The sequence below is a fragment of the Scyliorhinus torazame genome, chromosome 3 (assembly GCF_047496885.1).
Source record: "Scyliorhinus torazame isolate Kashiwa2021f chromosome 3, sScyTor2.1, whole genome shotgun sequence".
NCBI classification, from domain to species: Eukaryota; Metazoa; Chordata; class Chondrichthyes; order Carcharhiniformes; family Scyliorhinidae; genus Scyliorhinus; species Scyliorhinus torazame.
The window spans coordinates 378013993-378033403 of NC_092709.1; the positions used below are offsets into that span (position 1 = coordinate 378013993).

General features: G+C 49.6%; 2 protein-coding genes across 2 annotated transcripts in view; one reads left to right on the top strand and one right to left on the bottom strand.

Moving 5' to 3' along the window:
• LOC140409457 (uncharacterized) overlaps nt 1-1609 on the bottom strand; it is a 147047-nt gene extending 145438 nt beyond the window's left edge. Inside the window, exon 1 of the mRNA XM_072497889.1 lies at nt 1577-1609. Within this exon, the coding sequence (XP_072353990.1) occupies nt 1577-1609 (33 nt within the window). The remainder of the gene's footprint in view (nt 1-1576) is intronic.
• Nucleotides 1610-1626: 17 nt separating this feature from the next.
• Nucleotides 1627-19411, top strand: part of LOC140409458 (galectin-3-binding protein-like) — a 149642-nt gene continuing 131857 nt past the window's right edge. Inside the window, exon 1 of the mRNA XM_072497890.1 lies at nt 1627-1684. Coding sequence (XP_072353991.1) covers nt 1627-1684 — 58 coding nt within the window. The remainder of the gene's footprint in view (nt 1685-19411) is intronic.

Consider the following 19411-nt stretch of genomic DNA (forward strand, 5'->3'; position numbering starts at 1 on the left):
GTGGAGTTGTGGACAGTGCGGAAGGATGTTACAAGTTACAGAGGGACATAGATAAGCTGCAGTGCTGGGCTGAGAGGTGGAAAATGGAGTTTAATGCAGAAAATTGTGAGGTGATTCATTTTGGAAGGAATAACAGGAAGACAGAGTACTGGGCTAATGGTAAGATTCTTGGCAGTGTGGATGAGCAGAGAGATCTCGGTGTCCATGTACATAGATCCCTGAAAGTTGCCACTCAGGTTGAGAGGGTTGTTAAGAAGGCGTACGGTGTGTTAGCTTTTATTGGTAGAGGGATTGAGTTTCGGAGCCATGAGGTCATGTTGCAGCTGTACAAAACTCTGGTGCGGCCGCATTTGGAGTATTGCGTGCAATTCGGGTCGCCGCATTATAGGAAGGATGTGGAAGCATTGGAAAGGGTGCAGAGGAGATTTACCAGAATGTTGCCTGGTATGGAGGGAAAATCTTATGAGGAAAAGCTGAGGGACTTGAGGCTATTTTCGTTAGAGAGAAGAAGGTTAAGAGGTGACTTAATTGAGGCATACAAGATGATCAGAGGATTGGATAGGGTGGACAGTGAGAGCCTTTTTCCTCGGATGGTGATGTCTAGCACGAGGGGACATAGCTTTAAATTGAGGGGAGATAGATATAAGACAGATGTCAGAGGTAGGTTCTTTACTCAGAGAGTAGCAAGGGCGTGGAATGCCCTGCCTGCAACAGTATTGGACTCGCCAACACTAAGGGTATTTAAATGGTCATTGGATAGACATATGGACGATAAGGGAATAGTGTAGATTGGCTTTTGAGTGGTTTCACAGGTCGGCGCAACATCGAGGGCCGAAGGGCCTGTACTGCGCTGTATGTTCTATGTTCTATGTTCTATTCCATCTGCCACTTCATTGCCCGCTCTCCTAGCCTGTCCAAGTCCTTCTGCAGCCCCCCTGCTTCCTCAATACTACCTGCCCCTCTACAGATCTTTGTATCATCTGCAAACTTAGCAACAGAGCCTTCAGTACCTTCCTCCAGATCATTAATGTACATTGTGAAAAGTTGTGCTCCCAGCGCAGACCCCTGAGGCACACCACTAGTCACCGGCTGCCATCCTGAAAAAGACCCCATTTTCCCCACTCTCTGCCTTCTGCCAGTCAGCCAATCCTCTATCCACGCCAGGATCTTACCCTGAACACCATGGGCTCTTAACTTATTCAACAGTCTCCTGTGTGGCACCTTGTCAAAGGCCTTCTGGAAATCTAAATATATCACGTCCACTGGTTCTCCTTTGTCTAACTTCCTTATAATAATCTTTATTGTCACAAGTGGGCTACCCAACAAGAATGTCTTTGGACTGTGGGAGGAAACCGGAGCATCCGGAGGAAACCCACGCAGACACGGGGAGAACGTGCAGACTCCGTACAGACGGTGACCCAAGCCGGGAATCGAACCCGTGACCCTGGAGCTGTGAAGCAACAGTGCTAACCACTGAGCTACTGTGCCACATGAGATGTTGCAGAAAGCTGCCTTCTTGTGACGTGTTAGCTGGAATTCTGAATGTTGTTGATTTAGTCCGCCCATTCTCACATACATTCCACGTTTGTGTTGCAGCCTGGAAAACCATTCCCTCGTCTGGTCACTATGATTGAACTTCTCCCAATCCTGCGACTAATCTTGTTCCTAACGAAGCTCAGTGAGGGTAAGATTCCCATTTCCTGGATTCCAGCACTCAAACAGGAATGGACAGTGTTGGCTGAGATGGAGATCCATTATCCAGCTTCTGACGATCCTGGTTTATTCCAGGATCAAATTGTATGGGAATGTCCCAGTTACAGGGAGCAGGGTCTGATATTCTGGGATTGTCCCAGTTACCGGGAGGAGTGTCTGACGTTCCGGAGTAGTCCCAGTTACAGGGAGGAGGGTCTGATGTTCTGGGAATTTCCCAGTTACAGGGAGGAGGGTCTGATGTTCCGGGATCTTCCCCGTTACAGGGAGGAGGGTCTGATGTTCCGGGATAGTCCCAGTTACAGGGAGGAGGGTCTGATGTTCCGGGATAGTCCCAGTTACAGGGAGGAGGGTCTGATGTTCCGGGATTGTCCCAGTTACAGGGAGCAGGGACTGACGTTTTGGGATTGTCCCAGTTACAGGGAGGAGAGTCTGATGTTCCCGGATTGTCCCAGTTACAGGGAGGAGGGTCAGATGTTCCGGGATTGGCCCAGTTACAGGGAGGGGGGTCTGACGTTCCGGGAATGTCACAGTTACAGGGAGGAGGATCTGATGTTCCGGGAATGTCCCAGTTACAGGGAGCAGGGTCTGAAATTCCGGGATAGTCCCAGTTACAGGGAGGAGGGTCTGATGTTCTGGGATTGTCCCAGTTAGAGGGAGGAGGGCCTGACGTTCCGGGATTGTCCCAGTTACAGGGAGGAGGATCTGATGTTCCGGGAATGTCCCAGTTACAGGGAGGAGGGTCTGATGTTCCGGGAATGTCACAGTTACAGGGAGGAGGATCTGACATTCCGGGATTGTCCCAGTTACAGGGAGGAGGGTCATAGTCGTAGAGTCCAAGATGTTTACAGCAGGGAAACAGGCCCTTCGGCCCAGCTTGTCCATGCTGCCCAGTTTCTATCACTGAGCTAGTCCCACTTGCCCACATTTGGCCCATATCCCTCTGTACCCGCCTCTCCCACTGCCTCTGGCAGCTCGTTCCAGACACTCACCACCCTCTGTGTGAAGACATTTACCCCCTGGTCCCTTTTGTATCTCTCCCTCTCACCTTAACCCTGTAGCCTCTAGTTCTAGACTCCTCCACCTTTGGGAAAAGATTATCATAGAATTAGATTAGCATAGAATTTACAGTGCAGAAGGAGGCCATTCGGCCCATCGAGTCTGCACCGGCTCTTTGAAAGAGCACCCTACCCAAGGTCCACACCTCCACCCTATCCCCGTAACCCAGTAACCCCACCAAAAACAAAGGGTAATTTTGGACACTAAGGGTAATTTATCATGGCCAATCCACCTAACCTGCACATCTTTGGACTGTGGGAGGAAACCGGAGCACCCGGAGGAAACCCACGCACACACGGGGAGGACGTGCAGACTCCGCACAGACAGTGACCCAAGCCGGAATCGATCCTGGGACCTTGGTGCTGTGAAGCAACAGTGCTAACCACTGTGCTACCGTGCTGCCCCAAGACGTTGACTATCTACCTTACCTATGCCCCTCATTATTTTCTAGACCTCTATAAGATCACCCCTAAGCCTCCTACGTTCCAGGGAAAAAAGTCCCAGTCTATCCAGCCTCTCCTTATAACTCAGACCATCAAGTCCCGGTAACATCCTCGTAAATCTTTTCTGCATTCTTTCTAGTTTAATAATATCCTTTCTATAATAGGGTGACCAGAACTGCACACAGTATTCCAAGTGTGGCCGTACCAATGTCTTGTACAACTTCAACAAGACGTCCCAACTCCTGTATTCAATGTTCTGACCAATGAAACCAAGCATGCCGAATGCCTTCTTCACCACCCTGTCCACCTGCGACTCCACCTTCAAGGAGCTATGAACCTGTACTCCTAGATCTCTTTGTTCTATAACTCTCCCCAACACCATACCATGAACTGAGTAGGTCCTGGCCTGATTCGATCTGCCAAAATGCATCACCTCACATTTATCTAAATTAAACTCCATCTGCCATTCGTCGGCCCACTGGCCTAATTGATCAAGATCCCGTTGCAATCCTAGATAACCTTCTTCACTATCCACTGTGCCACCAATCTTGGTGTCATCTGCAAACTTACTAACCATGCCTCCTAAATTCTCATCCAAATCATTAATATAAATCACAAATAACAGTGGACCCAGCACCGATCCCTGAGGCACACCACTGGTCACAGGCCTCCAGTTTGAAAAACAACCCTCTACAACCACCCTCTGCCTTCTGTCGTCCAGCCAATTTTGAATCCAATTGGCAACCTCACCCTGGATTCCGTGAGATTTAACCTTTTGCAACAACCTACCATGTGGTACCTTGTCAAAGGCTTTGCTAAAGTCCGTGTAGACAACGGCGACCGCACTGCCCTCATCTACCTTCTTGGTCACCCCCTCAAAAAACTCAATCAAATTGGTGAGACATGACTTTCCCCTTACAAAGCCAGGCTGACTCTCCCTAATTAGCCCTTGCCTGTCTAAATGCCTGGAGATCCTGTCCCTCAGAATACCTTTGAACAATTTATCCACTCCAGAAGTAAGGCTCACCGGTCTGTAGTTCCCAGGCTTATCCCCACAGCCCTTCTTCAACAAGGGCACAACATTTGCTACCCTCCAATCTTCAGGCACCTCTCCTGTGGCTGTCGATGATTCAAATATCTCAGCTAGGGGGCGGCAATTTCCTCCCTAGCCTCCCACAACGTTCTGGGATACATTTCATCAGGTCCCGGGGATTTATCTACCTTGATGCACTTTAATACCTCCAGCACCTCCTTCTCTGTAATATGCTCACTCCTTTTGTGAGGGCCACGAAGAATCCAGCACGAGTTTTAAGGATACAAAGTAATAACATTTATTTACAATAACATATATACATAACAGTAGCAGTAACTTCCCTTGCTGCTCACTCCTTCCTGCCGGTTCCTGAACTGGCCAGCTTTATTTATACTAGGAGTTTACTAATGGTTTCTCCGCCCCCCTCATTGGGGAAGCTCATACTCCCACAGGATTGTGGGATTGTCATTAGTCCCCAGCCAATGGTAAGTAGGCAGGTTATAACATCCCTCCCCCCCAAAGTCCAAGGAATCCACCGAAGACCCTGGCGAAGGAGGGCGTCGGACTCGTTTTGCCGCAGGCCGGACACCATTTGCACGCGGCGCTGGATCAGGCGGTGTGTAACGAGACGGAGACCGGCGCTTCCGTGATGAACGGCGCAACGGTTGTACATCCACGGCCCGTGGACCCGAGGATTCCCCCTCTGATGCATCCTGTGTCTCCATCTCGGAGTCAGAGTCTGCTGCCTCCGTCATGTCAGCGTCTCTATCTCCATTCGGTTCCGTAACGACCTGCGCAGGCTTCGAGTGAGGCACCAGTGGAAGATTGTGAGGACTACCTTCCCTTGTCTCTGGTCTCTGCGGCTGTAGAAATGAGCTCCGGAGGCGGGGAATCTTTTGAGGGGATGGTCTTCTGGACCGAATGTGGTCTACATGTTTGCGCTTGAGACGACCCTGGGCTTGCACCTGGTAAGATATAGGGCCCGTTTGGCGAAAGAATACACCAGGAACCCATTGGGCACCACCAGCAAAATTCCGAACGAACACTGGGTCACCGGGCGCAAACTGCCGAATCGGACGATGCCGAGACAATCCCTGTCCTTGCCGTTCATGTGTGCGGCGTACTTTTGCGCCAATGTCCGGGAAAACCATACTAAGGTGGGTGCGAAGTCTCCGGCCCATTAGGAGTTCTGCGGGAGCTACCCCAGTCACCGCATGGGGGGTGGTCCTGTACGTAAACAAAAAGCGAGCCAGTCTCGTGTCCATTGACCCGGAAGACTGCTTCTTTAGGCCTCTTTTGAATGTCTGCACTGCGCGCTCTGCCAACCCATTGGAAGCCGGGTGGTAAGGGGCAGTGCGGATATGGCGGATGCCGTTCATCTTCATGAACCTCGCAAACTCCTCACTCGTGAATGGAGTGCCGTTATCCGTGACCAGCACCTCGGGGAGGCCATGTGTACTAAACGATAAACGCATCTTTTCAATTGTTGCGCAGGACGTTGTCCCCTGCATCTTATGCACCTCTAGCCATTTGGACTGGGCGTCGATTAATAGAAGGAACATGGATCCTTGAAAAGGGCCTGCGAATTCTGCATGCAAGCGTGCCCAAGGCCGCCCTGGCCATTCCCAGTGATGTGGGGGCGTGGCCGGCGGAAGCTTCTGATGCTCCTGGCAAATGGAGCAGTTTTGGGCCACCTTCTCAATGTCGGTGTCGAGGCCTGGCCACCAGACAGAACTCCGGGCCAACATTTTCATCTTGGTCACACCTGGATGCCCATTGTGCAAGTCTGTTAGTATCAGCTCCTGGCCTTTTTCCGGGACAACCACACGCGTCCCCCACAAGAGGATGCCGTCTTCCACGCTGAACTCTGACAGCTTGGAGGAAAATGCCCGCAACTCGCCTGGGAGCTGTCTATGCTGCCCACCATACAGGACTATGTGCCGAACCTTTGACAGGACTGGCTCCGTCTGGGTCCACTCACGGATCTGTGATGCCGTGACAGGCAAGGTGTCCATAAAATTTAGGGTTGCAACCACCTCACCGGTCGTGGGGGTCGACATGAGGCTGGTCGATAAAGGCAATCGGCTCAGTGCGTCGGCATTTGCTATCTGCGTTCCTGGTTTGTGCTCCAGAGAATACTCGTATGCAGCGAGCAACAAAGCCCAGCGCTGGATCCGTGCGGAAGCAATGGGCGGTATTGGCTTATCCTCTCTGAAGAGTCCCAGCAGGGGCTTATGATCAGTCACGATAGTGAAATGGCGGCCATACACGTACTGGTGGAAGCGTTTCACCGCAAAAACCACTGCGAGGCCCTCCTTCTCGATCTGCGCGTACTTTTTCTCCGCTGCAGTCAATGTGCGGGAGGCGAAAGCTATCGGTCGCTCGGCCCCGTTCTCCATCATGTGGGACAGGACAGCCCCAATACCATACGGGGATGCATCACATGTGACGAGCAAAGGCTTTCCAGGATCATAGTGGGTTAGTAACCCAGACGACGACAGTTGTTGCTTTACCCGCCGGAAAGCGGTTTCTTGCGGCTGACCCCAAACCCAGGTGTGATTTTTCTTTAGCAGCAGGTGCAAGGGGCCAGCGTAGTTGCCAGATTGGGGAGGAACTTCCCGTAATAGTTTACGAGACCGAGAAAAGAACAAAGATGCGAAGTGTCAGTCGGGGCGGGGGCGTGTTGAATTGCACGCACCTTCTGTTGAATCGCACGCAGAAGGGTGGGTGAGTAAATTTGCAGATGATACTAAAGTCGGTGGTGTTGTCGACAGTGCGGAAGGATGTAGCAGGTTACAGAGGGATATAGATAAGCTGCAGTGCTGGGCTGAGAGGTGGCAAATGGAGTTTAATGTAGAGAAGTGTGAGGTGATTCACTTTGGAAGGAATAACAGGAATGCGGAATATTTGGCTAATGGTAAAGTTCTTGGAAGTGTGGATGAGCAGAGGGATCTAGGTGTCCATGTACATAGATCCCTGAAAGTTGCCACCCAGGTTGATAGGGTTGTGAAGAAGGCCTATGGAGTGTTGGCCTTTATTGGTAGAGGGATTGAGTTCCGGAGTCGGGAGGTCATGTTGCAGCTGTACAGAACTCTGGTACGGCCGCATTTGGAGTATTGCGTACAGTTCTGGTCACCGCATTATAGGAAGGACATGGAGACTTTGGAGCGGGTGCAGAGGAGATTTACCAGGATGTTGCCTGGTATGGAGGGAAAATCTTATGAGGAAAGGCTGATGGACTTGAGGTTGTTTTCATTGGAGAGAAGAAGGTTAAGAGGAGACTTAATAGAGGCATACAAAATGATCAGGGGGTTAGATAGGGTGGACAGTGAGAGCCTTCTCCCGCGGATGGAAATGGCTGGTACGAGGGGACATAGCTTTAAACTGAGGGGTAATAGATATAGGACAGAGGTCAGAGGTAGGTTCTTTACGCAAAGAGTAGTGAGGCTGTGGAATGCCCTACCTGCTACAGTAGTGAACTCGCCAACATTGAGGGCATTTAAAAGTTTATTGGATAAACATATGGATGATAATGGCATAGTGTAGGTTAGATGGCTTTTGTTTCGGTGCAACATCGTGGGCCGAAGGGCCTGTACTGCGCTGTATCGTTCTATGTTCTATGTTCTCTGCGACGGGGTGCAGACCTTCGCGGTCCACCCGATAACCTAGGTAGACTACTTCCTTTGCCTGAAATACGCACTTTGTGCGACGTAAACGGACTCCAGCCTCCGAAAGGCATCTAAGGACAGCCTCCAGATTTTCCAAATGCTCTTGCTCCGACGTCCCTGTAATCAACACGTCATCTAGGTAGACAGCCACACGTGGTAAACCTCTCAAAATGCCCTCCGTAACACGTTGAAACATTGCGCAGGCAGAGGATACTCCAAAGGGCAACCGTGTATATTCATACAGGCCCCGGTGTGTATTAATCGTTACATATGGTCGGGAGGCAGGGTCCAGCTCCAACTGCAGGTTGGCGTGACTCATATCTAATTTTGTGAACGAGAGTCCACCTGCAAGCTTCGCGTAGAGATCCTCTATGCGAGGCATTGGATATCGGTCGAGTCGGGAAGCCGTATTCACTGTAAGTTTATAGTCGCCACACAAGCGAACTGTGGCATCTGGCTTCATTACAGGTACAATTGGTGCTGCCCAGTCAGCAAAACGGACGGGCCTGATAATACCCAAACTCTCCAAACGAGTGAGCTCCCCTTCTACCTTCTCGAGCAAGGCGTAAGGCACCGGGCGCGCCTGGAAATAGCGCGGCGTGGCTCCTGGTTCGACTTGGATACGGGCTACGGCCCCTTTTATTTTCCCCAAACCAGGCTGGAATACATCTGGGTATCGTCCTAGCACCTCAGTCAACCCTTCAGAAACTGTTTCGAGGATGTGCTGCCATTGCAACCGCAAATGGCGCAACCAGTCCCGACCCAACAGGCTGGGCCCATGGCCACGCACCACGATAAGTGGGAAACGCCCCTCCTGGCATCCATAGACAACAGGGGTCATCGTAGTTCCTGCAATGTCCAGTGGTTCCCCCGTGTAGGTGGCCAACCTGGCCTGTGAGTCGGTTAATGTAAGGGTCTGTATACCCTGCTTGATGCGGTCGAATGTCCTCTGGGCGATCACGGAGACCACTGCACCAGTATCCAACTCCATCTCAAGCGGGTGGCCATTGACCCGTACTGTCACCTTAATGGGGGCCACACGGGGAGCTGCCACACAATGCAGCTGCAGGCAGTCGTCCTCCATCTCCACGTCCTCAGGAGTAGTCACCGCAGGTTCATCCACATGGAAGGTACGGCCCCTGGGCTGGTCCCAGTTACGGCCCCTGGGCTGGTCCCAGTTTCAGTCGGAACGACGGCGCCTCTGGCGTCCCCAGGACCGCCGTCCGCGACGGGGTCGGTGCCTACAAGTCTGACACGGACATGGCTCCTCATCCATTGGCTCTGGAGAAGGCTCCCTTCGGGGAGGAATGTCCGACGGCCACTGGCGTCGGTCCAGACGTTGCCTCGCCCAAGGTACCGAAGGAGAGCGGGGGGGTCGTTTTCGGACGGAAGGGGTTGCGCCCCAAGGCATGCACTTCCATTCCCTGTAGCTCCTGTACGCCTCGCTCTGCGCTCTCGTTTTCAGTGATATTGTTTGCCCGGAAATAGTAACACATCCGTTGTGTGTACTGGTTCCAGCTTTCCAGCGCAGCATCAAAAACATCCAAACGTCCGTACAGAGGCATGGTATAATAGAAAACAACTTCCAACCTGTATCCAACAAAAATCCAGGGAGGTGGCTTCAGTAGTGTGGACGGCTATTCACTTAAACCCTCGTCGCCAGTTTTTAAGGGCCACGAAGAATCCAGCTCGAGTTTTAAGAATACAAAGTAACAACATTTATTTACAATAACATATGTGTATATATATATATATATATATATATATAACAGTAGCAGCAACTTCGCTTGCTGCTCACTCCTTCCTGCTGGCCCCAAACTGGCCAGCTTTATTTATACATGGGGTTTACTAATGGTTTCTCCGCCCCCCTCATTGGGGAAGCTCATACTCCCACAGGACTGTGGGATTGTCATTAGTCCCCAGCCAATGGTAAGCAGGCAGCTTATAACAACTCCTCAAGCCATCACTTTTTATTTCCCCAATTTCCCGAATATTCGTGCCTTTCCCAACATTAAATACTGACGAGAAATATTCATGTAGGACCTTTCCCATCCCTTGCGGATCTGCACATAGATGACCTAGTTTATCCTTCAGAGGCTCTACCCTCTCCCGAGCCACACTTTAACCCTTTATGTATCTGTAAAAGCTCTGTGGATTTTCCTTTGCCGTATCCCCAAGACAATCTCATTGCCCCTTTTTGCCCTCCTGATTTCTCTCTTAACTCTACTCCAACAATCCCTTTACTCTTCTAGGGATCCACTTGATCCCAGCTGCCTATGCTTGTCATACTTGGCTACTTCTTCCTTTTGACCAGGGCCTCAATATCCCGAGTCATCCAGGGTTCCCTCCTTCTCCCAGCCTTACCCTTTACTCTGAGAGGAATGTGCTCACCCTGAACCCTGGTTAACACCTTTTTGAAAGACTCCCACTTACCAGCTGTCCCCTTGCCTGTAAACACACTCCCCCAATCAACTTTTGAAAGTTCCTACCGAATACCCCCGAAATTGGCCTTGCCCCAATTTAGAATTTTAACTTTAGGGCCAGAACTATCATTCTCCATAGCGATCTTAAACTAATGGAATTGTGGTCACTGGTCCCAAAGTGATCCCTCAATAATACTTCCATCACCTGCCCTTCCTTATTCCCCAAGAGGAGGTCACGTTTTGCCCCCTCTCTGGTCGGTCCATCCACATATTGAGTGAGGAATTCTTCCTGAATACACTCGACAAATTTCCCTCCATCCAAAGCCCTGAGGCTGTGGCTGTCCCAGTTAATGTTGGGAAAGTTAAAATCCCCGACTATTACCACCCTGTTTTTCCGGCAGCTATCTGTAATTTCCTTCCATATTAATACTGCTCCTCAATTTCCCGCTGACTATTTGAGGGCCTATACTACAGTCCTATCAAAGTGATCTCACCCTTCTTATTTTTCAGTTCTCCCCATATAGACTCAGTGGGCGAACCCTCGGATATATCCTCTCTCTGTTCTGCCGTGATACTGTCTCTAATCAAAAACCCAACTCCCCCTCCTCTCCTATCTCCTGGTCTATCTTTCCTATAGAACATAGAACATGGAGCATTACAGCGCAGTACAGGCCCTTCGGCCCTCGATATTGCGCCGACCTGTGAAACCACTCGAAAGCCCATCTACACTATTCCCTTATCGTCCATATGTCTATCCAATGACCAGTTGAATGCCCTTAGTGTTGGCGAGACCACTACTGTAGCAGGCAGGGCATTCCACGCCCTTACTACTCTCTGAGTAAAGAACCTACCTCTGACATCTGTCCTATATCTATCTCCCCTCAATTTAAAGTGATGTCCCCTCGTGCTAGATATCACCATCCGAGGAAAAAGGCTCTCACTGTCCACCCTATCCAATCCTCTGATCATCTTGTATGCCTCAATTCAGTCAACTCTTAACCTTCTTCTCTCTAACGAAAACAGCCTGAAATCCCTCAGCCTTTCCTCATAAGATCTTCCCTCCATACCAGGCAACATTCTGGTAAATCCCCTCTGCACCCTTTCCAATGCTTCCACATCCTTCCTATAATGCAGCGACCAGAATTGCACGCAATACTCCAAATGCGGCCGCACCAGAGTTTTGTACAGCTGCAACGTGACCTCATGGCTCCTAAACTCAATCCCTCTACCAATAAAAGCTAACACACCGTACGCCTTCTTAACAACCCTCTCAACCTGGGTGGCAACTTTCAGGGATCTATGTACATGGACACCGAGAGCTCTCTGCTCATCCACACTGCCAAGAATCTTACCATTAGCCCAGTACTCTGTCTTCCTGTTATTCCATCCAAAATGAATCACCTCACACTTTTCTGCATTAAACTCCATTTGCCACCTCTCAGCCCAGCGCTGCAGCTTATCTATGTCCCTCTGTAACTTGTAACATCCTTCCGCACTGTCCACAACTCCACCGACTTTAGTGTCATCTGCAAATTTACTCACCCATCCTTCTACGCCCTCCTCCAGGTCATTTATAAAAATGACAAACAGCAGTGGCCCCAAAACAGATCCTTGTGGTACACCACTAGTAACTGGACTCCAGTCTGAACATTTCCCATCAACCACCACCCTTTGTCTTCTTCCAGCTAGCCAATTTTTGATCCAAACTGCTAAATCACCCTGAATCCCATGCCTCCGTATCTTCTGCAGTAGCCTACCATGGGGAACCTTATCAAACGCTTTACTGAAATCCATATACACCACATCAACTGCTTTACCCTCATCCACCTGTTTGGTCACCTTCTCAAAGAACTCAATAAGGTTTGTGAGGCACGACCTATCCTTCACAAAACCGTGTTGACTATCTCTAATCAAATTATTCCTTTCCAGATGATTATACATCCTATCTCTTCTAAACCTTTCCAAGATTTTTCCCACAACAGAAGTAAGGCTCACTGGTCTATGGTTACCGGGGTTGTCTCTACTCTACTTCTTGAACAAGGGGACAACATTTGCTATCCTCCAGTCTTCTGGCACTATTCCTGTAGACAAAGATGACTTAAAGATCAAAGCCAAAGGCTCAGCAATCTCCTCCCTAGCTTTCCAGAGAATCCTAGGATAAATCCCATCCGGCCCTATCTATTTTCACCCTTTCCAGAATTGTTAACACCTCCTCCTTATGAACTTCAAGCCCTTCTAGTCTAGTAGCCTGAATCTCAGTATTCTCCTCGACAACATTGTCTTTTTCCTGTGTGAATACTGACAAAAAATATTCATTTAGCACCTCTCCTATCTCCTCGGACTCCAAGCACAACATGCCTCATCGCATCATAATTGCCTTTCCCCCAGATATAACTCTTGCCCTGCGGTATATACCTATCCCTTTCCATCACTAAAGTAAACTTAATCGAATTGTGGTCACTGTCACCAAAGTGCTCACCTACCTCCAAATCTACCACCTGTCCTGGTTCATTACCCAGTACCAAATCCAATATGGCCTCGCCTCTCGTTGGCCTATCTACATCCTGTTCAGGAAACCCTCCTGCACACATTGGACAAAAACGGACCCACCTAAAGTACTCGAACTATAGCGTTTCCAGTCAATATTTAGAAAGTTAAAGTCCCCCATAACAACTACCCTGTTGCTTTCGCTCCTATCCAGAATCATCTTTGCAATCCTTTCCTCTACATCTCTGGAACTTTTCGGAGGCCTATAGAAAACCCCTAACAGGGTGACCTCTCCTTTCCTGTTTCTAACCTCAGCCCATACAACCTCAGTAGACGAGTCCTCATCAAACGTCCTTTCTGCCACCGTAATACTGTCCTTGACTAACAATGCCACCCCCCTCCACCTCTTTTACCACCTTCCCTGAGCTTACTGAAATATCTAAACCCCGGCACCAGCAACAACCATTCCTGTCCCTGCTCTATCCATGTCTCCGAAATGGCCACAACATCAAAGTCCCAGGTACCAACCCATGCTGCCAGTTCACCCACCTTATTCCGGATGCTCCTGGCATTGAAGAAGACACACTTTAAACCACCTTCCTGCCTGCCGGTACACTCCTGCAACTTTGAAACCTTACTCATGACCTCACTACTCTCAACCTCCTGTATACTGGAGCTACAATTCAGGTTCCCAATCCCCTGCTGAACTAGATTAAACCCTCCCGAAGAGCATTAGCAAATTTCCCCCCCAGGATATTGGTCCCCCTCTGGTCCAGGTGTAGACCATCCCGTTTGTAGAGGTCCCACCGACCCCAGAATGAGCCCCAATTATCCAGAAATCTGAAACCCTCCCTCCTGCACCATCACTGTAGTCACGTGTTCAACTCCTCTCTCTCCCTATTCCTCGTCTCGCTAGCACGTGGCGCGGGTAACAACCCAGAGAAAATAACTCTGTTTGTCTTAGATCTAAGTTTCCACCCTAGCTCCCTGAATTCCTGCCTTACATCCTTATCCCTTTTCCTACCAATGTCGTTGGTACCTATGTGGACCACGACTTGGGGCTGCCCCCCCTCCCCCTTAAGGATCCCCAAAACACGATCCGAGACATCACGCACCCTGGCACCTGGGAGGCAACACACCAACCGCGAGTCTCTCTCGGTCCCACATAATCTCCTATCTATCCCCCTGACTATGGAATCTCCAATGACTAATGCTCTACTCCTCTCCCCCCTTCCCTTCTGAGCAACAGGGACAGACTCTGTGCCAGAAACCTGTACCCCATGGCTTACCCCTGGTAAGCCCCTCCCCCAACAGTATCCAAAGCGGTATACTTATTACTAAGGGGAGCGACCACAGGGGATCCCTGTACTGACTGCTTCCTCCCAGCCCCTCTCACCGTCACCCATCTATCTTTATTCTTCGGAGTAACTACATCCCTGAAGCTTCTATCTATGACCACCTCTGCCTCCCGAATGATCCGAAGTTCATCCAGCTCCAGCTCCAGTTCCCTAACGCGGTTTCTGAGGAGCTGGAGATGGGTGCACTTCCCACAGATGAAATCAGCAGGGACACTGACGTCCCTCACCTCAAACATTCTGCAGGAGGAACATTGCACTACCTTCCCTGCCATCCCCTCGAGATAAAAGAGAAAAAGAAGGAAAGAGCTTACCTGTTATTCACTCCCCTTCTCAGCAAGCACTCACTCAGCAACCTCTGCGTCTTGCACGATAACACCTGAGGGAAAATAAAAGAAAAACTACTTACCAGTCACCAGCCAATCCCTTACCTGCCGGCTGTGATGTCACGGTTCAACTTCTTTCTACTTCTACCTGCCCTCGAGCCTTCCTCTTGATCTTTACAGCGGTTGTTTTTTTTTGGGTTAGAGGAGTGGGTAGGGAGGGAAACACTGAAGAAGTGTTTCGGGTTTAAGTGTCACTTGACAACAGCTCCTCCACAAACCACCTTCACGTTAGGGTGAGCACACGGACATATGCAAATTTCCCCCACAACAGCCAATCAGCAGCTCCACTCTACTGCCCTCTGCTGGCAGTAGCATGGCTATAGCATCGGTACCCCGGAACATTGAGCTGCCAGTCCTACCCCTCCGTTAGCCATGTTTCAGTAAAGCTATAATATCCCAGTCCCATGTACCTATCTGTGCCCTGAGTTCATCTGCCTTGCCTGTTAGCTCTCTTGCATTGAAATAAATGCAGTGCAATCTGTTTCTCTGCCTTCCGCTTTTCTCCTTACTGTCTTTTGTTTCTATCCTCTCTTAAAAATGACCGACTTCCTGCATTGGTTCCCATCCCCCTGCCACATTAGTTTAAACCCTCCCCGACGCTCGCAAACACCCCCCCCTAGGACATTGGTTCCAGTCCTGCCCAGGTGCAGACCGTCCGGTTTGTACTGGTCCCACCTCCCCCAGAACCGGTTCCAATGTCCCAAAAATCTTAATCCCTCCCTCCTGTACTATCTCTCAAGCCACGCATTCATCCTATCTGTCCTGAAATTCCTACTCTGACTGGCTGGTAGCAATCCTGAGATTACGACATTTGAGGTCCTACTTTTTAGTTTAACTCCTAGCTCCCTGAATTCAGCTTGTCAGACCTCGTCCCGTTTTTTACCTATATCGTTGGTGCCTATATGCACCACGACAGCTGGCTGTTCACCCTCCCCCCCCCCTCAGAATGTCCTGCAGCCGCTCCGAGACATCCTTGACCCTTGCACCAGGGAGGCAACATACCATCCTGGAGTCTCGATTGCGTCCGCAGAACCGCCTGTCTATTCCCCTTACAATTGAATCCCCTATCACTATAGCCCTGCCATTCTTCTTCCTGCCCAGCTGCGCAGCAGAGCCAGCCACGGTGCCATGAACCTGGCTGCTGCTGCCTTCCCCTGGTGAGCCATCTCCCTCAACAGTATCCAAAGCGGTATATCTGTTTTGCAGGGAGATGACCGCAGAGGACACCTGCACTGCCTTCCTACTCTTGCTGTCTTTTGGTCACTCATTTTCTATCTCCCTCAGTACCTTTCACCTGCGGTGTGACCAACTCGCTAAACGTGCTATCCACAACGTCCTCAGCATCACGGATGCTCCAAAGTGAGTCCATCCGCAGCTCCAGAGCCGTCAAGCGGCCTAACAGGAGCTGCAACTGGACACACTTCTTGCACGTGAAGGAGCCAGGGACAGTGGACGTGACCCTGAGCTCCCACATCGCACACGAGGAGCATGACACGGGTCTGAGATCTCCTACCATGTCTTAAACTTCAGGTTAACTTATATAACTACAATGGCAAAAAACAGAACAAAAAATATAGACAAATGAAAAGGAAAAAAAACCGACTTACCAGATAGATTCAAATTTAGCAGGTCCTGTTGCTAACTTTTGGTTGGTTCAATTGGCTGTTTTATAACCTTTGCTCTCGAGTCGCCAGGTATCTTTATGATACCGCCACGAGGTTCAAGTTCAAGTAATGATCAATAACTCAACACACCGATTAGTAAGATTTAAATCAAAACACGTTTATTATACACAGTAAATCACTACTCATGCATAAACTCTACTTTCTAGGCTATTTCTACCACTAAAAGGCCTATACTTAGCTTCGGACTGGCCCACCAGGTCAGGGGAACAAATGGCCTTTCGTTCGGGTCCTGAGTCTGCGGGATTCGAAGTTGGTACGGACTGGTAGCTAGGAGCGCCTATCTCAAGCTGAATTTAGGGAGTTAGGAGTTAAAATAAAAAGTAGGACCTCAAAGGTATAGAATCATAGAATTTACAGTGCAGAAGGAGGCCATTCGGCCCATCGAGTCTGCACCGGCTCTTGGAAAGAGCACCCTACCCAAGTTCAGCACCTCCACCCTATCCCCATAACCCAGTAACCCCACCCAACACTAAGGGCAATTTTGGACACGAAGGGCAATTTATCATGACCAATCCATCTAACCTGCACATCTTTGGACTGTGGGAGGAAACCGGAGCACCCGGAGGAAACCCACGCACACACGGGGAGGATGTGCAGACTCCGCACAGACAGTGACCCAAGCCGGAATCGAACCTGGGACCCTGGAGCTGTGAAGCAATTGTGCTATCCACAAGGCTACCGTGCTGCCCCTAATCTCAGGATTGCTACCAGTGCCACGTGATAGTCAGAGTAGGAATGACAGGATAGCTAGGATGAATACGTGGCTTGAGAGATGGTGCAAGAGGGAGGGTTTCAAATTCCTGGGACATTGGGACCGATTCTGGGGGAGGTGGGACCTGTACAAATCGGACGGTCTGCATCTGGGTGGGACCGGAACCAATGTTCTCGGGGGGGTGTTTGCTAGTGCAGTTGGGGAGGGTTTAAACTAATGTGGCAGGGGGATGGGAACCGATGTAGGAAGTCAGTGGGGACAGAAACAAAAGGCAGGAAGGGAGAGTGTGTAAAGCATGACCAGAGAAAGCAGGGCAGAGAGCAAGGAAGGTCTACATTAAACTGCATTTATTTCAATGCAAGGGGCCTGACGGGCAAAGCGGATGAACTCAGGGCATGGATGGGCACTTGGGACTGGGATATTATAGCTATGACTGAAACATGGCTAAGGGAGGGGCAGGACTGGCAGCTCAATGTTCCGGGGTACAGATGCTATAGAAAGGATAGAACAGGAGGTAAGAGAGGAGGGGGAGTGGCGTTTTTGATGAGGGAGAACATCACGGCAGTACTTAGAGGGGATATATCCGAGGGTTTGCCCACTGAGTCTATATGGGTGGAACTGAAAATTAAGAAGGGAGAGATCACCTTGATAGGACTGTACTACAGGCCCCCAAATAGTCAGCGGGAAATTGAGGAGCAAATATGTAAGGAGATTACAGATAGCTGCAAGAATAATAGGGTGGTAATAGTAGGGACTTTAACTTTCCCAACATTGACTGGGACAGCCATAGCATTAGGGGCTTGGATGGAGGGAAATTTGTTGAGTGTATTCAGGAGGAATTTCTCATTCAGTATGTGGATGGACCGACTAGAGAGGGGGCAAAACTTGACCTCGTCTTGGGAAATAAGGAAGGGCAAGTGACAGAAGTGTTAATGAGGGATCACTTTGGGACAAGTGACCATAACTCCATTAGTTTTAAGATAGCTATGGAGAATAATAGGTCTGGCCCAAGAGTTAAAATTCTTAATTGGGGCAAGGCCAATTTTGATGGTATCAGACAGGAACTTGCAGAGGTAGATTGGGGGAGACTGTTGGCAGGCAAAGGGACGGCTGGTAAATGGGAGGCTTTTAAAAATGTGTTAACCAGGGTGCAGGGTAAGCACATTCCCTTTAGAGTGAAGGGCAAGGCTGGTAGAAGTAGGGAACCCTGGATGACTCGAGATATTGAGACACTGGTCAAAAAGAAGAAGGAGGCATATGACGTACATAAGCAACTGGGATCAAGTGGATCCCTTGAAGAGTATAGAGATTGTCGAAATCGAGTTAAGAGGGAAATCAGGAGGGCAAAAAGGGGACATGAAATTGCTTTGGCAAATAATGCAAAGGAGAATCCAAAGAGATTCTACAGATACATAAAGGAAAAAGAGTAACTAGGGACAGAGTAGGGCCTCTTAAGGATCAACAAGGACATCTATGTGCAGAGCCACAAGAGTTGGGTGAGATCCTGAATGAATATTTCTCATCGGTATTCACGGTGGAGAAAGGCATGGATGTTAGGAAACTAAGGGAAATAAATAGTGATGTCTTGAGAAGTGTGCATATTACAGAGGAGGAGGTGCTGGAAGTCTTAAAGCGCATCAGGGTAGATAAATCCCTGGGACCTGATGAAATGTATCCCAGGATGTTGTGGGAGGCTAGGGAGGAAATTGCGGGTCCCCTAACAGAGATATTTGAATCATCGGCAGCCACAGGTGAGGTGCCTGAAGATTGGAGAGTGGCGAATGTTGTGCCCTTGTTTAAGAAGGGCAGCAGGGAAAAGCCTGGGAACTACAGACCGGTGAGCCTAACATCTGTAGTAGGTAAGTTGCTAGAAGGTATTCTGAGAGACAGGATCTACAAGCATTTAGAGAGGCAAGGACTGATTCGGGGCAGTCAGCATGGCTTTGTGCGTGGAAAATCATGTCTTACAAATTTGATTGAGATTTTGAGGGGGTGACCAAGAAGGTAGATGAGGGCAGTGCAGTAGACGTTCTCTACATGGACTTTAGCAAAGCCTTTGACAAGGTACCGCATGGTAGGTTGTTGCAGAAGGTTAAAGCTCACGGGATCCAGGGTGTGGTTGCCAATTGGATTCAAAATTGGCTGGACGACAGAAGACAGAGGGTTGTTTTTCAAACTGGAGGCCTGTGACCAGTGGTGTGCCTCAGGGATCGGTGCTGGGTCCACTGTTATTTGTGATTTATATTAATGATTTGGATGAGAATTTAGGAGGCATGGTTAGTAAGTTTGCAGATGACACCAAGATTGGTGGCACAGTGGATAGTGAAGAAGGTTATCTAGGATTGCAACGGGATCTTGATCAATTAGGCCAGTGGGCCGACGAATGGCAGATGGAGTTTAATTTAGATAAATGTGAGGTGATGCATTTTGGCAGATCGAATCAGGCCAGG